Genomic DNA, 23,182 nt, shown 5'->3' with positions numbered 1-23,182 from the left:
GTATCTGATGTGATTTTTTCTAGCTTCACCTGCTGCTTCCTGTCTGTTAGGAAGCTTATGATCCATTGACAAGTGTAGTCAGAGGTGAGATTCACTTACCTTCCTACCGGTTTGCAAATATGAGTAGGCACGCTCACCCCCTATGCATGTGCACGGCCTTTTTATTTATTTATTTTGCATTTATATCCTGCCCTTTTCCGAAGACTAGGGCGGCTTACACTATGTCAAGCAATAGTCTTCATCCATTTGTATATTATATACAAAGTCAACTTTTATTGCCCCCAACAATCTGGGTCCTCATTTTATCTACTTTATAAAGGATGGAAGACTGAGTCAACCTTGGGCCTGGTGGGGCTTGAACCAGCAGTAATTGCAAGCAGCTGCTGTTAATAACAGACTGCATTACTCTGTTGAGCCACCAGAGGCCCCTGCACATGCTCCTTTTTCACGCATTACGTTCAAGCGGGTGAGTGAAGCCTCCTGCAGTTGCCACTACTGGTTCACATGAGCCGGACAAAAGCAGCTGAATCCCACCTCTGAGTATAGCCAGGTATAGCTAGTTGATTTAGTTTAGTTAGAAGAATATCTGAAATGATGGTATTGAATGCTGAGCTCCTTAGGTCTTTGGAGATTCAAGATGTTGTAGGATGTAGTGCAGAGTCATATTAGCAGCAGCATCTGTCATTCTATTTGCTTGGCAGGCAAATTGCAAGGGGTCTAACAGCGGATTTTCTTAGCTTCTTCCTCAACTGATGAAGCTGAACGGTTTTGAGGAAAATCAGGCGTTAAAACTGATTTGGTTCTCTACTAAGCCCACACAGCTGCGAATTTAAATCTGATGAGACACACTAGTTTCCCTGACTGTAGATCGTTTCTTCCTTCACCCTGGAAAACTATTAAGGCCGCTAGACAGCTGAGGCATAAACCCCACTGTGTTTTGGCCAGGAGTTTGAATCTACTCTCATCTTAGTGAAGTGTGAAAACCAGTGTCTGCGTTTCCTGCGTCAGATGAGGAGAACACATCCTTTTCCTTCTGTCTTGGCCACTTTTTACAAAGGTACGACTGAGAACATTTTAACAAACTGCCTCTCTGTTGGTTTGTGGGGGGTCAGCAGAGCTTCAGATAGAAAGTCCATACAGAGAGTGGTGAGGACAGCCGAGAAGATTATAGGGAACTCGTTTCTTGTCATTCAGGATTCCACTTACAAGCCCTATGTGCTTAGAGCTCAGAGAATTATTAGAAACCCCCACACACATATACTCTTCCTTCATGGTCTCTAGTTTCTGTTGCTCCCCTCTGGAAGGAGGTTTCGAAGTATTTCTAGCAGGACTACCAGATTCTGTAACAGCTTTGTTCCTTATGCCATCCATCTGGTAAACTCAGCAAGATTCGTTTCTCTCGCCATGTATGTGTATGCATGCAAACTAGACTGTATTCTTTCTCCGTGTCATATAATATATGTGGGTACATGCATAATTTTGTATTTATTTGCTTATCTGTCTGTCTGTCTGTCTGTCTATCTAGCAGTCATGTTTATGTAGTGTATATTAGAGGTGGAGACCCTTTGAGAGCTGTATGCAATAAAATTTCATTTTAATGTACGCTGATTAGTGTACATTTAAAGTGACAATAAAATTTTTATTCTATTCTATTCATTATTCTAGTCTATTCATTATTTTTCTATGCTGTTCTAGAACAGAACAGAATAGAATGGAATAGAATAGAATAGAATAGTAAATACAGAATGGAATGGAGAATAGAATAGAATAGAATAGAATAGAATAGAATAGAATAGAAAAAGAATTTCTATTCTATTCTATTCTATTCTATTCTATTCTATTCTATTCTATTCTATTCTCTGGTCCTTGTACTTCTACAAGCCAAAAAAATTCTACAACAGCAATTCTGCAATCTTGGATCCATTTGCGTTCTCCTTATTTCACTTGCTGTTTTCCGCAAGAATTTAGGAAATTACCAGTAGCTTTTCCCCTCTTCCCTTTTTTTTTACATTAGCTCGAATTTGTTGCACTCAGAACAGATTGTGTACATAATATAAATGCTAAAATAAGCACCGTAAAACAAAAAGTAAACAGAAGCTTAACCTTGTGAGTGAGGGAAGCAAATGGCACACTTACCGCAACACACACCAGGGCTTTGAAGCTTGAGACGACCCATGTAGCTTTTGATGGTGCAAAAACAACATGAAATCTTTACCACGCAGAACCCAAATCAGTGGGTTTTAAAATTTTTCAGGCCACAGAACTTACTAGTTTTCTTTTTAAAAAAAACAAAATGTGAAAACCCTGATTAAGAAAGAAACGATAAGCAACTAACTTAGTTCGAGGTTGTTTTTTCTCTCTGCCATTCCTCTTTAATTGGTCACGGAACCCTCATTCAAGTTCTGGTTGGTAGAATTTGAACTCGTGTCCTTTTGCTTTTCTTAATCAACTACAGCTAGTTGTGGGGATTCTGAGAATTGAAGTCCACATATCTTAAAATTGCTGAGATTGAGAAACACTGCTTTGGGGAACGGCCTCCTCCAACCGGGGTAAATAACTGAAAATTTGGTAGAAATGGTTTTTCTCTGGATAACGATAGACAAACCCATTTTTCATCGCAACAACAACATTTAAATGGATTTTAAAATTCCCACCTGTGCAAAAATGTATTTGAAAATGGTCATTGGTTGAAATAGCATCAAGGTCATTCCATATTGTTTTCATAATACAGTCCTCGAGTTATGACTGTTCATTCAGCGTATGTTCCACGTTTGTGATGGGTTGAAGGAAGGGACTTATTACCGGGTTCTTGAAGCTCAATAAAGCTTTCTGATAAGAGGTTTTGATAATGAAAGAAAAAGTTTGAGAAGGGAATTGGGAGTAGTTTCTAGGATGCCCATTAGATAAAGTAAACACAGGTAGTCCTCACCTTATGATTAAAATTGGGACAGGCATCAGCAGCAATTTATATATCCAGAAGTTTTCAAAGCTCACGCTAAGTAAGGCAGCGATTAAATGAGCTCTCCCTGATTTAATGATCTTTTTTTGCAATGGTTCTTAAGTGAATTATTGCAGTTGTTGAATGAAGCATGTTGTTAAGTGAATCCAGCTTCTCTGGCTTGTTTTTTTTTAATTATTATTATTTGCATTTATATCCCGCCCTTCTCCGAAGACTCAGGGCGGCTTACACTATGTTAAGCAATAAGTTTTTTAAGTTGATTGGCTTGCTGGAAATCGGCTGGGAAGATCACAAATGGTGATCACATGACCTTGGGACAGGGCAACTGTCGTAACTAATAATAATAATAATAATATTTTAATTTGTATACCGTCCTTCTCCTGAAGGACTCAGGGCGGTGCACAGCCAGAATAAAATACAAAGAAAACAGTACATATAATATTAAGAACAACCCCTTAAAAAACTTATTCGATTGGCCAAAAATTTTAAAATACAGTAACACCCTATAAAAATTTACAAAAATCTAAAACCCATAAAAGCAAATTAAAAATTTTAAAATCATGCCAGTTGCCAAGTGCCTGAATTATGATGCTGCCATGTTCATAAGTGTGAAAACAGGTCGTAAGTCATTTTATATGTTCAAATAGTCGCTAATGAATGGTTGCAAATTGAGGACTACCCAGGGTAGATAAAAATCGATGATTTTTTTTTTAAATTAAAAAATCAGATTTTTTTAAAAATTCAAATTGGATTTTTTAAATTTAAATCAGATTTTTTATTTTAATCAAAATTATTTTAATAAAATGCTTTTGGAGTTAAAAAAATCTATCTAAAGATAGTTTTCTATTTAAGATAAATTAATAATTTAGTTTTTTCAGCATGAAATGGAGCTTAGTTATGTCGCATGAGGCTGTATATTCCACAATATTTACATTTTTGGTAAAGTCATTCAATGAATCCAAGCTCTGCAAGTTGAGATCACACGCACTGCACTGATGAATTCACTCAATTTCACAATAACCTTGAGATAAATCATGAAATGAAGTTCAGAAATATTCCTTTATCCCATAGTAAATCTATGTACACTACAAACTGCATGATTGTTTGAAGAGAAATGCATCTGTACCACCAGGCCCTTAAGTGTGAGGAGGAAGGGCAAGCAGTAAAAAATGAAAGTGAAACCTTCTAAGCAGCTTATAAATATAATATTAAAGAGCACCTGTCATTTCAGATCCATCATGGCAGCGCCTGTTAGGGAGCATCCACTCACCTGTTGCCTGCCATATCCTTCCCCTTATTATGTCACTGCCGCATCACCAGCCGTCCCATTAAAGTGACTGGGACGGTCAGTAAGTCCACAGCGGGTCAGAGGAGGAACCGCTGTGGAACAGAAATGACAGCTGCTCTTTAAAAATTATGATTTAAATCAAGCCTTTTTACTAGTGATTTTAATCGTGATTTAAATCCACTTGATCTAAATCAAATCCACCCTGGTACTTATCTCTAGCTGGCAGGCAGCAAATAACTCCCATCAAGTAGAAATTTGCTCCTTGTAGATATATAGGTTGAATTTGCTGGTCCAAAATAAGAAGCCCAAGAGTTCCTTTTCTGACTAATACAGACAGTTCTTGACTTATGACCAAAAATTCTTGAATAGAATATCTGTTCTGGCTCTTAAGTAAGGCAGTTGTTAAATGAGTCAGACCCAAGATCACCTCCTCTTTCCAATGGTGGTTATTAAAATCATTGTAGTTGTTAAATGAATCATATGGTTGTTAATGAAGTCGGCTTTGCTTATTGACTTTGCTTGGTGGAAGCCAGCTAGGAAGGTCAAAAGTGATGACCACATGACCCTGGGACAATGCCACCATTGTAAATGCATGCCAGTTTTTTTTATTTATTTATTTACATTTATATCCCGCCCTTTTCCGAAGTCTCAGGGCGGCTTACAGTGTATAAGGCAATAGTCTCATTCTATTTGTATATTTACAAAGTCAACTTATTGCCCCCCCCCAACAATCTGGGTCCTCATTTTACCTACCTTATAAAGGATGGAAGGCTGAGTCAACCTTGGGCCGGGAGGCCAAGATATATCCCCCCAAAGATGTGAATGAATTTATCCTCTACTTGTGGAGAATCTTGAAAATTTTCTTGGGGTCTGTAGGATAATCTTAAAATTATGTGAAAGTAGGCTGCTTTGAGCTACTTTGAACAGATGGGTGGCTAAAATAATAAAATAAGAATAGAACAGAACAGAGTAGAGTAGAGTAGAGTAAAGTAGAATGGAACGCAGAATAGAATAGAGTAGAGTAGAATAGAGTAGAGTAGAACACAGAATAGACTATAAAATAGAATAGAGTAGAGTAGAGCTGAGTAGAGTAGACTAGACTAGAGTAGAATAGAACACAGAATAGGAATAGAATAGAATAGAATAGAATAGAATAGAATAGAATAGAATAGAATAGAATAGAATAGAATATAAAGTAGAGTAGAGTAGAGTAGAGTAGAGTAGAGTAGAGTAGAGTAGAGTAGAGTAGAGTAGAGTAGAGTAGAGTAGAACAGAACATAGAATAGAATAGAAAATAGAACAGAACAGAACAGAATACTCCAGTGATCACTAGAGGGCAGCTGAGAGGTACAGGAAACTCTTTAGCTGCCATCTAGTGGTCATAAATAGTTTTTGTATTCCAATCTGGCTGTTCAACTTTAACAGACCTTATATTTCCAGGTTTTTTTATACCAAAATATAAAGAGATATAGGCCTAGTGGGCATTAAATATCTTCTGTGGTTTGATTTCAGTTTAATTGCTTTGTAACCCTAGACTCTCTTCCCTGCTTAACATTTGAATCTAGTTTGTGGTTGAGTCAATAAGCCAAGATTAAACTACAGTTAAAGGATACACGAGTCCAGCCAGTAAACTACTAGCTAAGTTCTAAATTTGGATCACATTCCTGAGGGGAATGCTGCAACAGTTGTGAGTGCGAGACTGATTGTCAGCCCCTTTTCTCCAGTACTGTGAATGGTCACTAAACAAATAGTTGGAAGTCGAGGACGCTCTGTAAATTTTGTTAAAAGACAGAAGATTTGGTGAACTGAAAAACCAGCTGCTAGTTTTAATTTTTGCGTCATTTGTGGTGAAGGGAGCTGCATTTCACTAAAGCTTCTCCCTTTTAATCATAGTTAGGAGTGGAAAAAGGGGCTACCAGATTTTTTCTGCTTTGCAGATGTGAACCTGATGGCCCGACACAACCCAGTAGAAGCCACGCACAATTTGAAGTGTGAAAAACCACAGTGAAGGAGCAAAAAATATATTGGGAAGAGGTGCAGCTAGTGTCACTGAACTCTGTTTTTGCTCTATTTTTAGTGATTTCCTAAAAGCTACCTGGGAGGTTTTGCACCATTAAAGACAGGGGGGAAAAGAAGGGGGAAAAAACCAACACTATTTTTTTTAGCCAACAGTTTGACTCGATGTTCATTAAGGATTGCGCAAGCCAAAACATGAAATGAGTTGAAATCCTCTTTTGCTGGTTGATAATCTGAAGGAAGAAAAAAAAAAAAACCCCTCACCAAACTGTTAAGAAAAACCTAGCAACGTATTTAACGATTTCATCCTGTACAAGGCCAAGAAACAAGGAACGTGACACCAAGCTGCCTTTGAAAATATTTTTTAATCTCATCTAAGTAGAGAACGTAGCTTTCTGATCCAGCAAAACCCTGGTGCATTTTTCAAGATGTTACGGAAAGTGGAGATATTAATCGCGAAAAACCCTGAATTGTTAACTTAGACCTCGAGTTATGACCGTAATGGAGATTGTCCATCATCGTCGTAAGACACAACGGTCATAAAACGGAGTGATCATGTGACCAACCTGATTTTATAATGTTTTTGCAGCAGTCTTTCAGCGAAGGTGGAGGCTGTGTGAATGTAGCAGCTGTTAAGCAAAAGTCACAGTTAACAAAACTGTTATAAGATGTAGTCACGTGACCATGGGATGCTGCAAACAGCTGTAATATTGCTGGAAATGTGGATCTGGGTCGTAAGTTCCTATCAGATGTATCTTCAAATGTTTATTAAGCAACTGGTCGTAAGAACTACTGGTACAACTGATCCTAGTTGATTCTAGACAGGGTTTAACAGCTTCCCAGAGTCACCCCGAAATTTAACAAATAAATAAGTAAATACAGGTAGTCCTTGACTTACAACCAGTCATTTAGTGACCGTTCAAAGCAGTATTGGGTTTCAAATTTTTTTACTACTGGTTCTGTGGGTGTGGCATGGCTTGGTGGGCATGGCAGGGGAAGGATACTGTAAAATCTCCATTCCCACCCTACTCCAGGAAAAGGATACTGTAAAAACTTCATTCCCACCCTACTCCAGGGGAAGGATACTGCAAAAATCCCCATTTCCTCCCGATCAGCTGGACTCAGGAGGCAGAGAATAGATGGGGGTGGAGCCAGTCAGAATTTTTTACTACCGGTTCTCCGAATTACTCAAAACTTCTGCTACCGGTTCTCCAGAACTGGTCAGAACCTGCTGAAACCCACCTCTGGTTCAAAGTTACAACAGCACTGAAAAAGGTGACTTTTTCACACTTATGATCATTGCTGCATTCCCACGGTCATATAATCAAAAATTCAGACACTTGGCAACCGGTTCCTATTTATGACGGTTGCATAGTAACCCAGGGTCACGTGATCTCCTTCGGTGATCTTCTGACAAGCTAAGTCAATGGGGAAGCCAGATTCACTTAGCAATCATGTTACTATCTTAACAATGGCAGAGATTCACTTAACAGCTTTGGCAAGACATGTCGTAAAATGGGGCAAAACTCACTTCTGACTGTCTGACTTAGCAACAGAAATTTTGGGCTGAAACATGGTCATAAGTCAAGGACTAGACCCCAAAACACTGATCTTGTCTGATCATTTCTTAGGAAGTTTTCAAGCCAATTCATAATTAAAGTGGCCCCTTCAAACATGTTCCAGGGAAGATATAGAAAACAAAAACAAAATTTAAAAAAAAATGAAAAATATATAAAGATACGCCTTCCAATATCCCTCTTGGCAGTTATATATACAATTCTAATAAAATGACTGTCCAATTTCATCATAATTCCCTTCTCTCTGTAATCATCAAAACCATAAATCACAAAGTTATTTTCTTTCTCACACAAAAAGTCCATATGAGGTTTCAAGTCACTGATGAATGTCAATAATAACCTTTCTCTAATCAAAGCCTATTTGTTCATGTCAGCGAGTTCTGTCAATTTCACCAACCATCCCTCCTTGACGGTTAATGCAGAATCTTTCCATCTTTGAACATATAAATAATCTCACCGCAGCAATCATATATTGAAATAATTTTCCATGCATCTCTTTTCTATTTATCCACCGATCCTAAAAAGGAAAAGTTCTGGCTTTGATTGAATATTAATCTTTAAAACCCTCCACATCAATGTATGTATCTGAATCAATTTTTATTAGCTTTTTTATATATACACCAAGCATGATTAAATGCCTTTGTATGTTGTTTACATTTTCCTAGAGCAGTATTTCTCAACAGTGGTAACTTTTAAGATGTGTGGACTTCAAATCCCAGAATTCCCCCAGAACAGGGGTGGGTTCCACAACTTTAGTTACCGGTTCACAACGGGAGCAAGCGTGCAGATCATTCATGATGATGTCCGAGTGGGTGGCCGGAGCCTCCCAGTGCTTTTACTATCGGTTCGCAAGAACCGGACCAAAGAAGGAACAATCTACCATTGCAGGGTTGGTATTGATTTATCTTAACTACTGGTTCGCAAATGTGAGCAACTACCTCTGCGCATGCGCAGGACCTTCTGTGCATGCACAGAGCATAAAAAAAGGATGTGATGATGTCAGGGCAGGTGGGCGGAGCCTCCTGCAGCCCCAGCTACCGGTTTGCCCGAATCGTGTAGAACCAGCAGAATCCCACCACTGCCCCAGAAGCATAGGGGATTCTGGGAATTGAAATCCATTCATGACTGCCTGGAGGATTCTGGGAATTGAAGTCCACATGTCTTAGTAGTTGTCATTGTTGGAAAAAACTTCCTGTGGACAGATTTGCTCCTCCAACTAAGTTTGACTTTCTGCCATTTCTGTCTTTCTCATTCAATTCTGTTGGAAGGCCTTCTGGATTTTCCGTATATGCCTTGAATCCTGATAATCTTCTACAACATTTCTGCTACTTGCTAATATGACTTATTTATATGAGGTTGGTTTTTTTTGGTCTGCAATAAATAATGCTGTTTTTTATGGTTTGTTTCTTTTTAATTGTTGTAAATTCCCCTGTTTTTTTCACCTTTGATCAACAGGATAGCTACTTGCTAAATAAAAATACAAACATCTAAGGCATAGCTTAGCAGACAACAGATTCTCAACAGCTGGGCCCATCTGAACTGCATCCACTCTAGCTGCATTTCATCAAACAAACAAATTTTAATTTAAACAGCTTGGAAAAGTAACAGCAATGTCCCCTTTTCAACTTTTCATACATGAGAACTCTTAATTATTGATATGATCTCCTTGTATGCCTCTATTTCCTTATATTTCAATACAGATAGTCCTCAACTTCTGACCACAATTGAGCTCCAAATTTTTGTTGCTAAGTGAGACAGTTGGTAAGAGAATTTTGCTCAATTTTATGATTTTTCTTGCCACGGTTGTTAAGTGAATCACTGCAGTTATTAAGTTACCGAACCGGTTGTTAAGCGAATCTGGCTTCCCCATTGACTTTGCTTGTCAGAAGGTCACAAAAGGGGATCACGTGACCCAGGGACACTGCGCCCGTCATAAATATGAGTCAGTATGCCAAACATCTGAATTTTTGTCACGTAACTGTGGGAATTTGTGGCCATATTTATTAAGTGTGAAAAAGTGATGTCACTTTTTTCAGTGCTGTTGTAACTTTGAGCAGTTGTGGTTTGCAACCATTGACCGAAATTTCCTGCAGGTTTGAAGAATGAATCAGTGGAATAGATTGCTTTCCAGAAGTTGTGGGTGCTCCATTTGTCTGAAAAAGCATAGAGTCTCCTATTTGAGCAGAGGGTTGGACTAGAAGACCTCCAAGGGTCTCTTCCAATGATATTCTGTATTCTAAGGTAAGCCAGGCACTGCCACCTGCTGGGATCATAAACGCTAATGGCTGCATTCACATTACATGCTTTCTCTAAACGAACCAGGCTATAAACAAATCAAACCACTTTATAGGTTCATAAGGCAGTCAGGCCCTGCAGCGCAGAAGCTCACAATCCACCAACTCATTCTAGCATATGATTCAATAATATGTTTTTCTGGGGGGGGGGGGATCCCTTCTGGGTTTTTTGTTTTTTTTTGTTGTTGTTGTTGAAAAAAATATGGATTTAGTGCAATCTTACAAACAAACAGATTTATGGAAGCATTCCATAGTTGCAACAACAACGTAATAATTTTCTTTTGTGGCCTCTTTTCCTCTTCATTCCAGCTAAGATACTATATCCACAGATCTTACCCAGCCAAATCATGTAATGCTCCTTCTTTTCCTAATTCTGATTTAGGGATTTTCTTTACTTTTTTAAAAATGGGCTGGAGATGAAACTCCACAGATTGCAAGTATAATTAGGTTGCCTATTGGCGATTTCAATTATAGTTATTGAACTAAGGTGACATTAAAACATTGCTTTTTATCTTGGCTTGGGTCAAAATTCCATTATTTCAACCAACCTAAGATGCAGTGGCAAACCAGGTAGGTTAAAATGAAGAAAAAGATTGTTTTTAAGATCCTTTGCAAAACTGCACTGGAGAGGGATGACTTCAAGTTTAAGAAGGAAGCAAACTATCAAGAGAAGTCAAGAGAAGATATTATTCAATCAATTATATCCTTCCCACGTATAAGGAAAGGAATTCTAACCAAGAGGAAAAATGGAGAGAAAAAAAAGAATAAATTGTTGGGGGCAATAAGTTTTTTTTTAAAATTTGCATTTATATCCCGCCCTTCTCCGAAGACTCAGGGCGGCTTACATTGTGTTAAGCAATAGTCTTCATCCATTTGTATATTATATACAAAGTCAACTTATTGCCCCCAACAATCTGGGTCCTCATTTTACCTACCTTAAAGGATGGAAGGCTGAGTCAACCTTGGGCCTGGTGGGGCTTGAACCTGCAGTAATTGCAAGCAGCTGCTGTTAATAACAGACTGTCTTACCAGTCTGAGCCACAGACTGTCTTATCAGTCTGAGCCACAGAGGCCCAAAGTTGACGTTGTATATAATATACAAATAGATGAATATACAAATGGATGAAGACTATTGCTAACATAGTGTAAGCCACCCTGAGTCTTCGGAGAAGGGCGGGATATAAATGCAAATAAAAAAAAATCATCTGAAACAACCATCGTAGCTCTAACTTTTAAAGAAGTTTCAGCAAATTGTAAGCTTGAAAACCTTCCTATGTTCCGTTTTGCTTCTTGAAGTTAGAATCAAGGTGACACGATGTGTTAGTGCCACTTTATAATGCTCTTTATAAGACCACATTTGGAATTTTGCATCTAGTTTTGGTCGTCACGATATAAAACAATGAAGTTGAGACTCTGGAAAGAGCGCAGAGAAGAGCAGGATTAGGGGACTGGAGGCTAAAACATAACAAGAACGGTTTCAGGAACTGGGTAGAAGGAATAGGGGTGACATGATAGCAGTGTTCCAATATCTAAGGGGTTGCCACAAAGAAGAGGGACTCAATCTATTCTCCAAGGCACCTGAAGGCAGGACGGGAAATAATGGATAGAAACTAACCAAGGAGAAAAGCAATCCAGAATTAAGGAGAAATTTTGTGACAGCTATAAGAATTAATCAGTCCGACTTGTCATGGGTGCTCCAACAGTGGAGGATTTTAAGAGGAGACCAGACAACCAGGGCAGAGGTCTTGAAACTTGGCAGCTTTAAAACTTGTGGACTTCAACTCCCATTAAAAAAAAAAATCAAGTGGAAGCAGTGCAGTAATATAATAGCCCAATATATTATACATCCATTGTTGTTTGTTTGCAAAATTGATTTTAAATTATGCATTTAGAGAAGTCTTAGGGTGAGCATATGTAGTAACGTAATTCATATTTCTGACTAAGTCCAGATCACCTTGGAATAATTCCTCCTTGATAATTGTTCTTTAGCATCCTTAAGCACATATACCCATCTCTGTTCTCATCCTTAGGAAAATTCTAAAGGGGACTTTTTCCCCTGAAGAATTAGCATACGTGTGTGAGCCTGATGTGGGGTTAAAATTCACAATAGGGATCATTCAAGTTTAAATGAAAAGTTTGTAATTTCTTGGATTTTTTTGTGAGTGTGGAATTAGGTAAAGAGTTAAAAGAGGGGGGGAAAATATGCTAACAGCATATTAAAATAATCACAAATACCAATAACATAATCATATAGCTGCCCAGAGTCATCTTATCAGTGAGATGGGAGGAGCAGGAATTTAATAAGTAAAAATAACTGCTTTTGTAGGAATTGAATTGTATGCCTGCATTTGGAATACAGATAGTCCTTCACTTACAACATTAAGAGAGACCGAAATTTCTGTTGTAAGTCATGATGGTTATTAAGTATTAAGTTATTAACTATGTGACTAATTTGGTTTTATGACCTTTTTTTTTTTTGCACTGGTCATTAAGCAAACATCACGGTTGTAAATTATGTAAATTCACAGGCCAGAATTGTGAAACAAATCAATGCATTTCTATGTTTGCTTTTTGCCAGGAAGTGGCCAAAAAGGATGACTGTGGGGGGGGGGCATGCGTGCGTGTCACTGTTGGACCTCCAGAACCAGCTCCCACCATTGAGGATCTGTCATAATTTCAAATGGTCGCTAAGTGACAAGTACTGTCACTGTGTGCCCTTCTGGTCACTGCAACTCCAAAGGGTTAATAAATGTGGAGCTAAAGATGGCTCAGAGGTTGGAACAGTTTCTGTACAGGGAAAAGTTGTGACCTTGGAGCCTTTTAGTCTGGGAAGAAAGCAGGCAAGAGGGGACATGTTTTTTAAGTGGCCAGAATTATGCATCTTATGAATAAAGCGGAAAAGGAGACACGATTTTCTTTTTACCAAAATATTACCATCAAAGGTAGCCTAATGAAATGGAATGCTGGAAGAATCAGGACAAGCGAGAATATATTTTTATATAACATATTTTTTTAAAAAACACTTCTTGGGATTCACTATCACGAGCTACAGACAGTCCTCGACTTACGACCACAACCGAGTCCAACACTTCTGTTTGCCAAGCAAGCCAAAATCAGTTTTGTCCCGTTCTACGACCTTCCTTGCCACAGCTATTAAATGAATCCCTGCCATTGTTAAGCTAATAACATGGTTGTTAAGTGAATCTGGCTTCCCCATTGACCTCTGCTGGTCAGAAGGTCACAAAAGGGGATCACGTGACCCTCTCTGCAACCGTCATAAATGCAAGCCACCTACCAAGCATCTGTATTTTGGTCGTATGACCACAGGGAGGCTACAATGATCGTGTGAGAAACCGTCCCTTTTTTCAGTACTGTCGTAACTTTGGTCACTAAACGAACAGTTATAAGGCAAGGACTATCTGTAATGTGACTCGTTTATTTCCAGCCAGGGGTGAAATTCAGCTAGTTCCTACCGGATCACGTGATACAGTAGGGCCGGACTGCGTGAAGCCCTGCCTAACCGCGTGGATGTCATGATATCCCTTTTTTGCGATGATTTTCAGCCTCTGTGCGTGTACAGAAGGCTTTATGCATGCGTGGATGATTCATAAATGCGCGGCGCGAGAAACATTTGCAAACCGGTAGGGAAGCTAAGTGGATTTCACCCGTTTTCAGCCTTTGGCGTTCATAGATTTTGCAAAATACCAGGATGCGTTTCCAGATCCTAAAATCAAGGCTTGACAGTGTGAAATAATACACAATCGTTTCCCTCAATCCTAGATAGCGGCAGATATCTCTTTCTCCGCGGACACAAAGAAAAAAAAAATCTGCTGCAAACTCTACAAGGCGTCAGGAAGGGCATCCGGCCAGTAAGCGATCAGCTCCATCCAATCACCGCGATTCTGCCCTGAATTATTTAAGGGATAAGAATCGTGAAAGTGGAGTTTCTCATAAGGACAAGCCGTTTCACTCTCTTTTTCCTCACTAACTTTGAAATGAGAGAAAAGGATTCCAGAATCGATCGGCATTAGATTTTTTACAAACTGAGCACTGAAAGTTCAGCCGGACAATTATTGTGTTTTGCTTGGTTTATTGCTAAACTCATTTCGTCCGACGGAAAAACTGCCAACATTCATGTAATTCTTCCTTCCTAGAAGGAATAACTAATTCTGTCTTATTCTGTCCAAATTTACCATCAGCCCAAAGAGTCCAGCATGATCAATGTTAAATTTCACACCCGAATACCAGCCCTCCCCCCCACGAAAATTCTGTACGAATAGTAGAATTGTAATTGTAATTGAGCTGGCACCTGAATTTGCGGTCTTTTTTTTTTGTGGCGGCTGCCGGTATTAAGCAGACCTCGTACTCGCTCTGGAAACTAGAAAAAAATGCTTTAAATTGTAGTCATGTGGCCTTCAAGACTGGTCATAAATCCCCTTTTTTAGGTTCCATCGTAACTTTGAACAGTCACTAAGTGACCAATCATAATTTGAGGATTCCCTGTATTCAGCCGCTAATACGTCTCCCACATATACAGGTAGTCCTAGACTTACAACAGTTTGTTTAGTGACTATTAAAAGTTACAACGGCGCTAAAAAGTTGACGTACGACCGTTTTTCACAGTTACGACCTTTACAGCATCCTTATAATCATGGGACCAAAACTCAAGACACTTGGCAACTGGTTCATATTTATGACGGTTGCAGTATCCTGGGGACATGTGATCAACTTTTGCAAACTTCTGACAAGCAAAACCCATGAGGAAGCCAGATTATCAGCTGTGGTGATTCATTTAACAACTGAAGCAAGGAAGGTTGTAAAATGGGGCGAAGCTCACTTAACAAATGTCTTGCTTAACAACAGAAACATTGGGCTCAATTGGGGTCATAAGTTGAGGACTACCTGGAGTAGAAAGCACCTCCCCCCCCCCCCACCCCGGCTAATAAAACTAATTTTTACATTTGTGTGATACAAAATAGAAACGGACAATTCAGGCACTTAGAAATGAACAGCAGCACCTGCAAAACTGAAATTCAAGAATGCCTTCAGCTTGTCTATAGCAAAGGACTGTGACCTCTTTTTTTTTTTGATCAAAGCTGTGCAAGTCGGCACCAGGAAGAAGGAAGATTAACCAGACTGGACACATAATATTGTAATAGAGGAGCTAACTCTCTTTAGCTATTTTGTTTTTCTGGACTGGAGAAAGGAATTCTAGTAGCAGGTAGGATTATCATCCTAGCACACGAACGCACAGAGGGATTTCTACACATCACAGAAGTTGAGGTTGACGCACTGTTTACTAATAAATACCTTATACACTAATTTACACATACACACACACAAAGAGAGAATTTGGGAAGACACATGTTCCTGCATCGTGAACAGCATCCTGTTCTTAAATTCCACCCCCCCTCAAAGTTAAGTCCACCCCAACAACTTGCAAGAAACCTAACTCGTTATACGCCACATCTTGGATGGAGAAAACAAAAAAGACCCATATAGGAAATATAACTTGGGTGGGGAGATGCAGCTGTTGGGGCTCAGCTCCCTCCATAGATCCAAACCAGAGATGAAGCCAAGACTTCAAATGAGGGGAGAACATTTAGGGAGGGTCTCCGTCTACTCACGAGTAGTGTTGTACTTGACTCCGTTGACAAACTCGGGGCAAGGTCTCTCCACCAGATCCCCGGCGCTGCTCCGTGGCCAGCAAGTCCCAATCTGGTCCATGGTGGCTCGGCAGGAAGGACCTTAACGGCCCCGTAAGGAGGAGGAGGAGGAGGAGAAGCGAAGGAAAGGGAAGAAGAAGAAGAAGAAGAAGAAAAGAGAGAAAGGAAATAAATTCATTCCAGCTCGCGGGGCGTGCAAAGCCGAAGCCATGCAAAGTGAAATTCTCCACACCGCCACCTCCCCTCCCCTGTCCCCTTGCCTCCTCTTCCTACCCTACCCTACCCTCAAAGCTCTCCTGCAGGGCATCCAAGAGGCTGCAGTTAGCATCCCAATCCTCAATGAAAAAGTGGAGAATGGTGGTTTTATTCATGGCGAGTCTTGGCAAGAATCCTGACTTTCTCCAGGTGTTGGTCCTGCTTCTCTCCTCCCGCCTTTATAGGTTCGGTATTAATTATGCCGAGCTGCTTCTCTGGGTTTCTGGGGGGTGCATCTCTCTCACTCTCTCTTTCTCCCTCCCTCTCTTCCCCCCCTCCCCCAGCGCTTCTGAGTCTTAGAGGGCGGGCGGGCGGGTTGGTTGGTGGGGAGGCTTCCTTGCTCCTTCTTAAACCAGCAGGAGGGGGACCAATAACATGGCAGGAACTCCCAGTAAGGGGCTTTCGGCCCCACCCGCAGAGCCTCACCTCCCTCTTCCCCCCCCCCCGCTCCCCCTGTCTTCAGCAGCCCCAGAAGCTGCCAATTGGCTGAGAGGGCTAATCTACTTCTCCCCCTTTGGTGGGGAAGAAGGGGCGAGTCCCACGTGTGTGTGTGTGTGTGTGTGTGTGTGTGTGTGTGTTACACTCAGCATTCCCACTGCTTTGATGGTTCCTTTTTCTAGCAGGGGTCTTGAAAGCAAAGGGGGTTGGTGTGGAGGAATCTGGCTGAGAGGGAGATGGAAAGGAAAGGGAAGGGAGTCTTCCTTTTTTAGGCAGCTGGGCCAGCTTGGGGGAGGGAAGGGCCAGGGAATGAATCTGGAGGAAGGAAGGTTTTCTGCACATGCTCCATGATGCAGGAATGAATTTGTCCTACACCAGGATAAATTCCTTGTGTGTCCAATCCACACTTGGCCAATAAAGAAATCTATTCTATTCTATTCTATTCTATTCTATTCTATTCTATTCTATTCCATTCCATTCCATTCTTTCTATCCCATCCCATCCCATCCCATCCCATCCCATCCCATCCCATCCCTCTATTCTATTCTATTCTATTCTATTCTATTCTATTCTATTCTATTCTATTCTATTCTATTCTATTCTATTCTCTGTTCCTTCTACTTCTACAAGTCTGTTCTATTCTGCTATATTCTATTCTGTTCTGTTCTACTTTGGGGAAACTGAGGTTGAAGAGTCACAGGTCATGTTGATCCAGTGGTGGAAGAGACTCCCCTTTGCCTCTGAAGCTCGACCTAGCCTACCTCACAAGGTTGCCATAGGGGAAAGAGAAGGACTGGTGTTTTGTTGCACTAAACATCAAGAGGAAACGATGCACAAGGAGAAAGACTCCAGCTCAGTATTTCTCAGTGTGAACAACTTTGAATTCTGGGAGTTGAAGTCCACATATGTTTCCTGGGGAATTCTGGGAGTTCGTGTCTATGCATGCTGGCTGGGAAATTCTGGGAAGCTGAAATTTAGGTATGTTGCCTGGAAGATTCTGGGAGTTGAAGATCAGGTGTGGTGGTGGAGAAATTTTGGGAACTGAAATTCAAGCAAGCCGGCTGGGGAATTCTGGGAGTTGAAGTCCATTTTAAAGTTGCCGAGACACTGATCTACGGTAGCTGCCCCAAGAATGGACATTTATCCTCAAAGTTGTTAGCCTGGTGGATAGCCTGAGCTTCAAGGCCACAGGTGTCCATTTAAGTTTTTCCAACAATTTACTTTTTATTAAATGTGTTTGCCCCCCATCTCATTTTAAAAATTCCCCGCTAACCTAAAGCTTTGGGGCCTCCCAACCTGTCCTATTCCTTAGTTTTGATCTTGGAAAAGATTGGCCACCCTTCTAAAATGATACAGATTTTTTTTAAGGTAATTACATTTTTATTGAAAAGGAACGGCAGGCATTTTAATAATTTGTTTTGGATCCATCGATTTTTTCAAGCTAGGTCTTGGTGTGAAGTGCCCACCTTGCCTTAGAGACGGGGTCTCCAAAGTCCACAAGTCTTAAAGTGACCAAGGTTGGAGACCCCTGCCTTAGAGAGTTAATTTCCTCAGTGCTGAATTTGTTTCCTTTTTTAAAAATGACTCTTTTATTAAATTTTAAAACTTAAATTTAAGTTTTGGTCGCCATAATATAAAAACGATGTTAAGGCTCTAGACAGAAAGAGTGCAGAGAGGAACAACGAAGATTATCAGGGGACTGGAGACTAAAACATATGAAGAACGGTTGCTGGAATTGGGTATATTTAGCTTAAAGAAATAGAGAAGTAGGGATGACATGATAGCAGTCTTCCAATATTTGAGGGGCTGTCATAGAGAAGAGGGAGTCAAGCTATTCTCCAAAGCACTTGAAGGCAGGACAAGAAGGAATGGATGGAAACGCATCAAGGAGAGAAGCAACCTAGAATTAAGGAGGAATTTCCTGACAGTTAGAACAATCAATAAGTGGAACAACTTGCCTGCAGAAATTGTGAATGCACCAACACTGGAGGTTTTTAAGGTTAGCCATTTGAACTGGGATAGTATAGGCAGAGTTTCCTGCTTGAACAGGGGAATGGGAAGGAAGGCAAGGTCCTTTCTAAGTTTGTTTTTCTCTTAAGTTCTCTTGGATTCAAGACACAAGTTGGAAGTGGAATTTTTAGAAACTGGAAATTTCTGCCCTCTGGGTTTTTTGCAGTGCAACTGCAGCAAGAAAGCTAAAAAGCAGGGAAGAAGGGGCCAGGAGACCGGAGGGGTGGAGGGACGGTTTAGTTCTTGGTCATAGATCCTTTTCTACAAATATTCTTCTCAATAAAATCCATGCATTGTTTTTCTCTATCTGGTTGCATTTTGTTGCACACTCAACAATTCAGGACAGTAAAAGAAGTATTAGCATATTGGGGAGAAGTGTTGGAAGAAGAAAAGGACAAAACCAACAGAAGCCTTCTGATTTCAATCCACATAGTCCTCGATTTACGACCGAACATTTAATGACTGTTCGGAGTCACTATGGCTTCACAAGGGTGCTTTACGGCTCGTAAAACATTTGGGGTTCTCTAACCAGGTAACAATTAGGCTGAGTCTCACGGCTGCAGGCAAAAAAATCTGAGTCACCTTAATGTCCTCTATTACCTGCCATTTCTCCTCTGAAATTGCTCAAGTACTGGATATCTTTGCAATATCGGAAAGAGGCTGTGACCGGAGAACAAAATAAATTGCAAGCAAAAATGGGGGGACGGGATGAACTTGCGAAAGAAGGCGCAAAGGGCACTTGAAAGGCAAGGCTAGAAGTGCCAGAGGTCAGGAAGACATTGCTGCTCTAATGAGGCTTGCCTGGAGAAACACATGTTTGTTTCTGCTTGGTAGGGAATATTCAGGCTGAGCGGAGAGGATGTACTGGATCAGTGTGTTATTATCAGCCTTACTATGGAGGAAAGAGTTAGAATCAAAGCAGTGGCGAAATACAATTTTTTTTACTGCCGGTTCTGTGGGCGTGGCTTGGTGGGTGTGGTGTGGTTTGGTGGGTGTGACAGGGGAAGGATACTGCAAAATCCCCATTCCCAACCCACTCCAGGGGAAAGATACTGCAAAATCCCCATTCCCAACCCACTCTGGGACCAGCCAGAGGTGGTATTTGCTGGTTCTCTGAACTGCTCAAAATTTCCACTACCGGTTCTGGAGAACCGTCTGGATTTCACCCCTGAATCAAAGTATTGTCGAATTGAAAGGCGCCCTTGAGGTCATCCATTCCAATCGCCCACCTGTTCCGAGCAGGAAACTGAAACATGGCAGGTTGCTGGATGACGAGGTAGCATCCATTGGAGGAGAACAAAGACCTGATTTATGGTTTCTGTTGAGTTTTATTTTTTAAAGGGATGCGTTCAAGTCTGCAATATAATATTTACCTTTTTTGGGTAGCATAGTGCATTTGGCCAAAGGAGTTTGCCTTTTCTTTTTAAAATAGTTTTATTTATTTTTTTAAAAATGAAAGATTAAAAATAAACAGAAGGTCATATAACAGAATATTAGAGTTGGAAGAATCCTTGGAGAAAGTGTAGAAGATTAGCACCCACCCCTCTCCTAGAAGAATAAAATATTTTGAGAAATATTATAAAAGGCAGAATATTATATTTCCGTAAAGGAGAAACATGTTCTTGGAAAGCAACCTTTGTTAATAGCCCCAGAAAGACTGGGACAGCCTATCTACAAGACAAAAGGCCTTCAACTCCAGGGTGATGGGATTAGCCCTCACTCAAGATCCAAACCTGGACAAAGCCATTAAGACACAATAGGAATTGCCCAACACCCTTTCAAAACACAAGTCTCTTCATTACATCATCACCCTCTAAGTTTCAACCAAACCTGGGACATAGACAACCTCAGCTATGACCCTGCATGGCCCCATGGGAGTCTAACTGCAACCAATAGGATAAGCTCAAATTCAAAGCCCAAGAGAGGGTATAAATCTCTCTCTCTCTCTCTCTTTTCCATGTGCTCATTTGGCCAGGACCCAAAAAACCTATGTGGTCCTGTCCACCATTAAACCATCTTTCCAAAAAGCCTCCATGTTTCCAGTGTCTTTCTTCACACTTGCAATTAAACCCAGATGGACATTTGACGTGTTAATACCACTTTATAAAGCCTTGGTAAGGCCACACCTGGAATATTGCATTCAGTTTTGGTCGCCACGATGTAAAAAAGATGTTGAGACTCTAGAAAGAGTGCAGAGAAGAGCAACAAAGATGATTAAGGGATGGAGGCTAAAACATATGAAGCACGGTTGCAGAACTGGATATGTCTAGTTTAATGAAAAGAAGGACTAGGGGAGACATGATAGCAGTGTTCCAATATCTCAGGGGTTGCCGCAAAGAAGAGGGAGTCAAACTATTCTCCAAAGCACCTGAAGGCAGGACAAGAAGCAATGGGTGGAAACTAATCAAGGAGAGAAGCAACTTAGAACTAAGGAGAAATTTCCTGACAGTTAGAACAATTAATCAGTGGAACAACTTGCCTCAGAAGTTGTGAATGCTCTAACACCGGAAGTTTTTAAGAAGATGCTGGATAACCAATTGCCTGAAGTGGTGTAGGGTTTCCTGCCTGGGCAGGGGGTTGGACTAGAAGACCTCCAAGGTCCCTTCCAACTCTGTTATTCTATTTTGTTCTATTTCTTCCAACAAAAGAAAAGAAAGGAAAGGAGGAAAGGAAGAGGAAGGAAGGTTCAAAGCTGCAAAAGAAAGTAGAGAAGAGAAATATGACAAAGTCATTTCGGATTCTCCTTACTATGGTTGTAAATATAAATGTACCTCTTATCTAAGGTTACAACACTACTCTCTTCTTTCTATAGCCTATCCTGTCCAGTCATCAAAACCGCAAAACGTAAGATTCGTCCTTTCTTGTTTCATGCAAAAAGTCTGTAAGAGGTTTCTACATAGATGTTGTCTTTTCTCTAATGAAAGAAGTCAGTTTAGGCATGTCCCAGTATCTTTATCCTTCAGTCCTCTCTTGTGGAAGGATCCTTTCACTTTATAATTTCATCTTTACTTTTTGCTTTGTGCTCACATTAGAGGTATGAGCGTGTTCTAGTGAAAAACATCCAGCTGTGTGAGGCTAGCACCCCCACCCCCCACAAGGCAAAAGCCACATTGGTTAAACCTCCAATCGCACCTGCCACGATCCCCCTCTGTGGCCTTTTGATTAAATTCTCGTCTATCGATCTCTGTAACAACTGCTTTTCTTGCCAGTTTTTATTTCCAGCAGAAGAACAGAAAGCAAGAGGTCCCCTGAAGATCATGCATACAGTCCCTTTTGGAGATAGGCGCACCATCACCTCTGATGGAAGAAAGCAGGGCTGGTATTCAGCTGGTTCGTACCTGTTCGTGCGAACTGGTAGCGGAGATCGCGGGTTGGCTGATCCCACCCGCCTGCCCCACCTCTATGCCGTCCTATTTAGGCATGTTTTCGAGGCCGGGCACGTGCATGGAAGACACACAAGTGAGCAAAGCGCATGCACGAAAGACCGGGCTCATGCACAGAAAGTGCACAAATTGTTAAATATAAAGAACTGTTAAATGAGAAGGGTGAACTTAAAACAATGCAGGAATTAGAAACTGAAGATATAAAAGATGAATTGGTTTTCTTACTTGCAAATATGCTCCAGATATGATAAAGATTCCAAGATAGAAGATTTCTATAGCAATTTGACTAGTTTTGATAAAATTTTAACAGGTGCTGATGACAATTTAATTAGGAAATTGTATGGATATCTTTTAGAGATTAAACTAGAAGAAGAACAAGTTAAGGAAACAATGATTGCTTGGAGGAAGAATTTTGGCCATGGGATTGACTTAGAGACATGGCAAAAATTATGGACACATAACTATAAGATGACAATGTCTACAGCTGATAAAGAGAATTTGTATATGATGTTTTACAGATGGCATCTACCCCTGACAAGAATTGCCAGAAAGTTCAAAGATAAATCCGTAAAATGTTGAAAATATCATCAGTCACCTGGATCATATTACCACATGTGGTGGATATGCATGGAAGCTAAGATACTGGACTAGAATACACACATGGGTGGAAAAAATGATTAAAGAACATACAGATTTTAAGCCAGAAGTTTTTCTACTTGGGATCATACCAGAAATATATAGTAGAGAAGTGAGATATTTGACGGTGAACATTATAACAGCAGCCAGGATTGTGGTTTGATAAAAATTGGAAAAGCGAGAAAATACCTTTGCAAAATGAAGTTATTAGGAAAATAATGGAATGTGCTGAAAGTAATTTGACATTTGAAATAAGAGAACAGGAAGAAAAGCAATATTATAAGATATGGGACATATTTTATCAATGGCTAGAGGGAAAGTTAGTAATGATTAAGAAAGAATATTATTAATTGAAACTTTAAATTGAACGGTTCAGAACGATAGAATGAATGATGTTACCAGATAAAATAATTACTAGTGGATATGCATATGGAATGAGAGAAATAAAGGCTATAGCCATTGGTTAATTAAAAGTCTAGATACTACATGGAGATAATATAACTTTAGATAATAAATTAAGGATATTTTTAAGTTGAAGGTGCACAAGAGATATGTAACCACCCTACTGACCCACAATAATTGGATTGAAAAGGTTTTTATGTTTATGTGTTTTGTCTTAAAGGAAAAAATAAAAAAATATTTTAAAAAAGCAAGCGTGCG

General features: G+C 40.2%; 1 protein-coding gene across 2 annotated transcripts in view; it reads right to left on the bottom strand.

Annotated features, from left to right (window-relative positions):
• Positions 1–23,182, bottom strand: part of CRHR2 (corticotropin releasing hormone receptor 2) — a 168,102-nt gene that overhangs the window by 110,509 nt on the left and 34,411 nt on the right. The window contains exon 3 of one of the 2 annotated variants that reach the window (XM_058182354.1): positions 15,762–15,881. The exons of the other annotated variant lie outside the window; for it this stretch is intronic. Within the exon in view, the coding sequence (XP_058038337.1) occupies positions 15,762–15,881 (120 nt within the window). The remainder of the gene's footprint in view (positions 1–15,761; positions 15,882–23,182) is intronic. 2 annotated transcript variants of the gene reach the window in all.

Source organism: Ahaetulla prasina, chromosome 4 (genome assembly GCF_028640845.1).
Source record: "Ahaetulla prasina isolate Xishuangbanna chromosome 4, ASM2864084v1, whole genome shotgun sequence".
NCBI lineage: Eukaryota > Metazoa > Chordata > Lepidosauria > Squamata > Colubridae > Ahaetulla > Ahaetulla prasina.
This window is presented reverse-complemented; position numbering and strand designations above follow the sequence as displayed.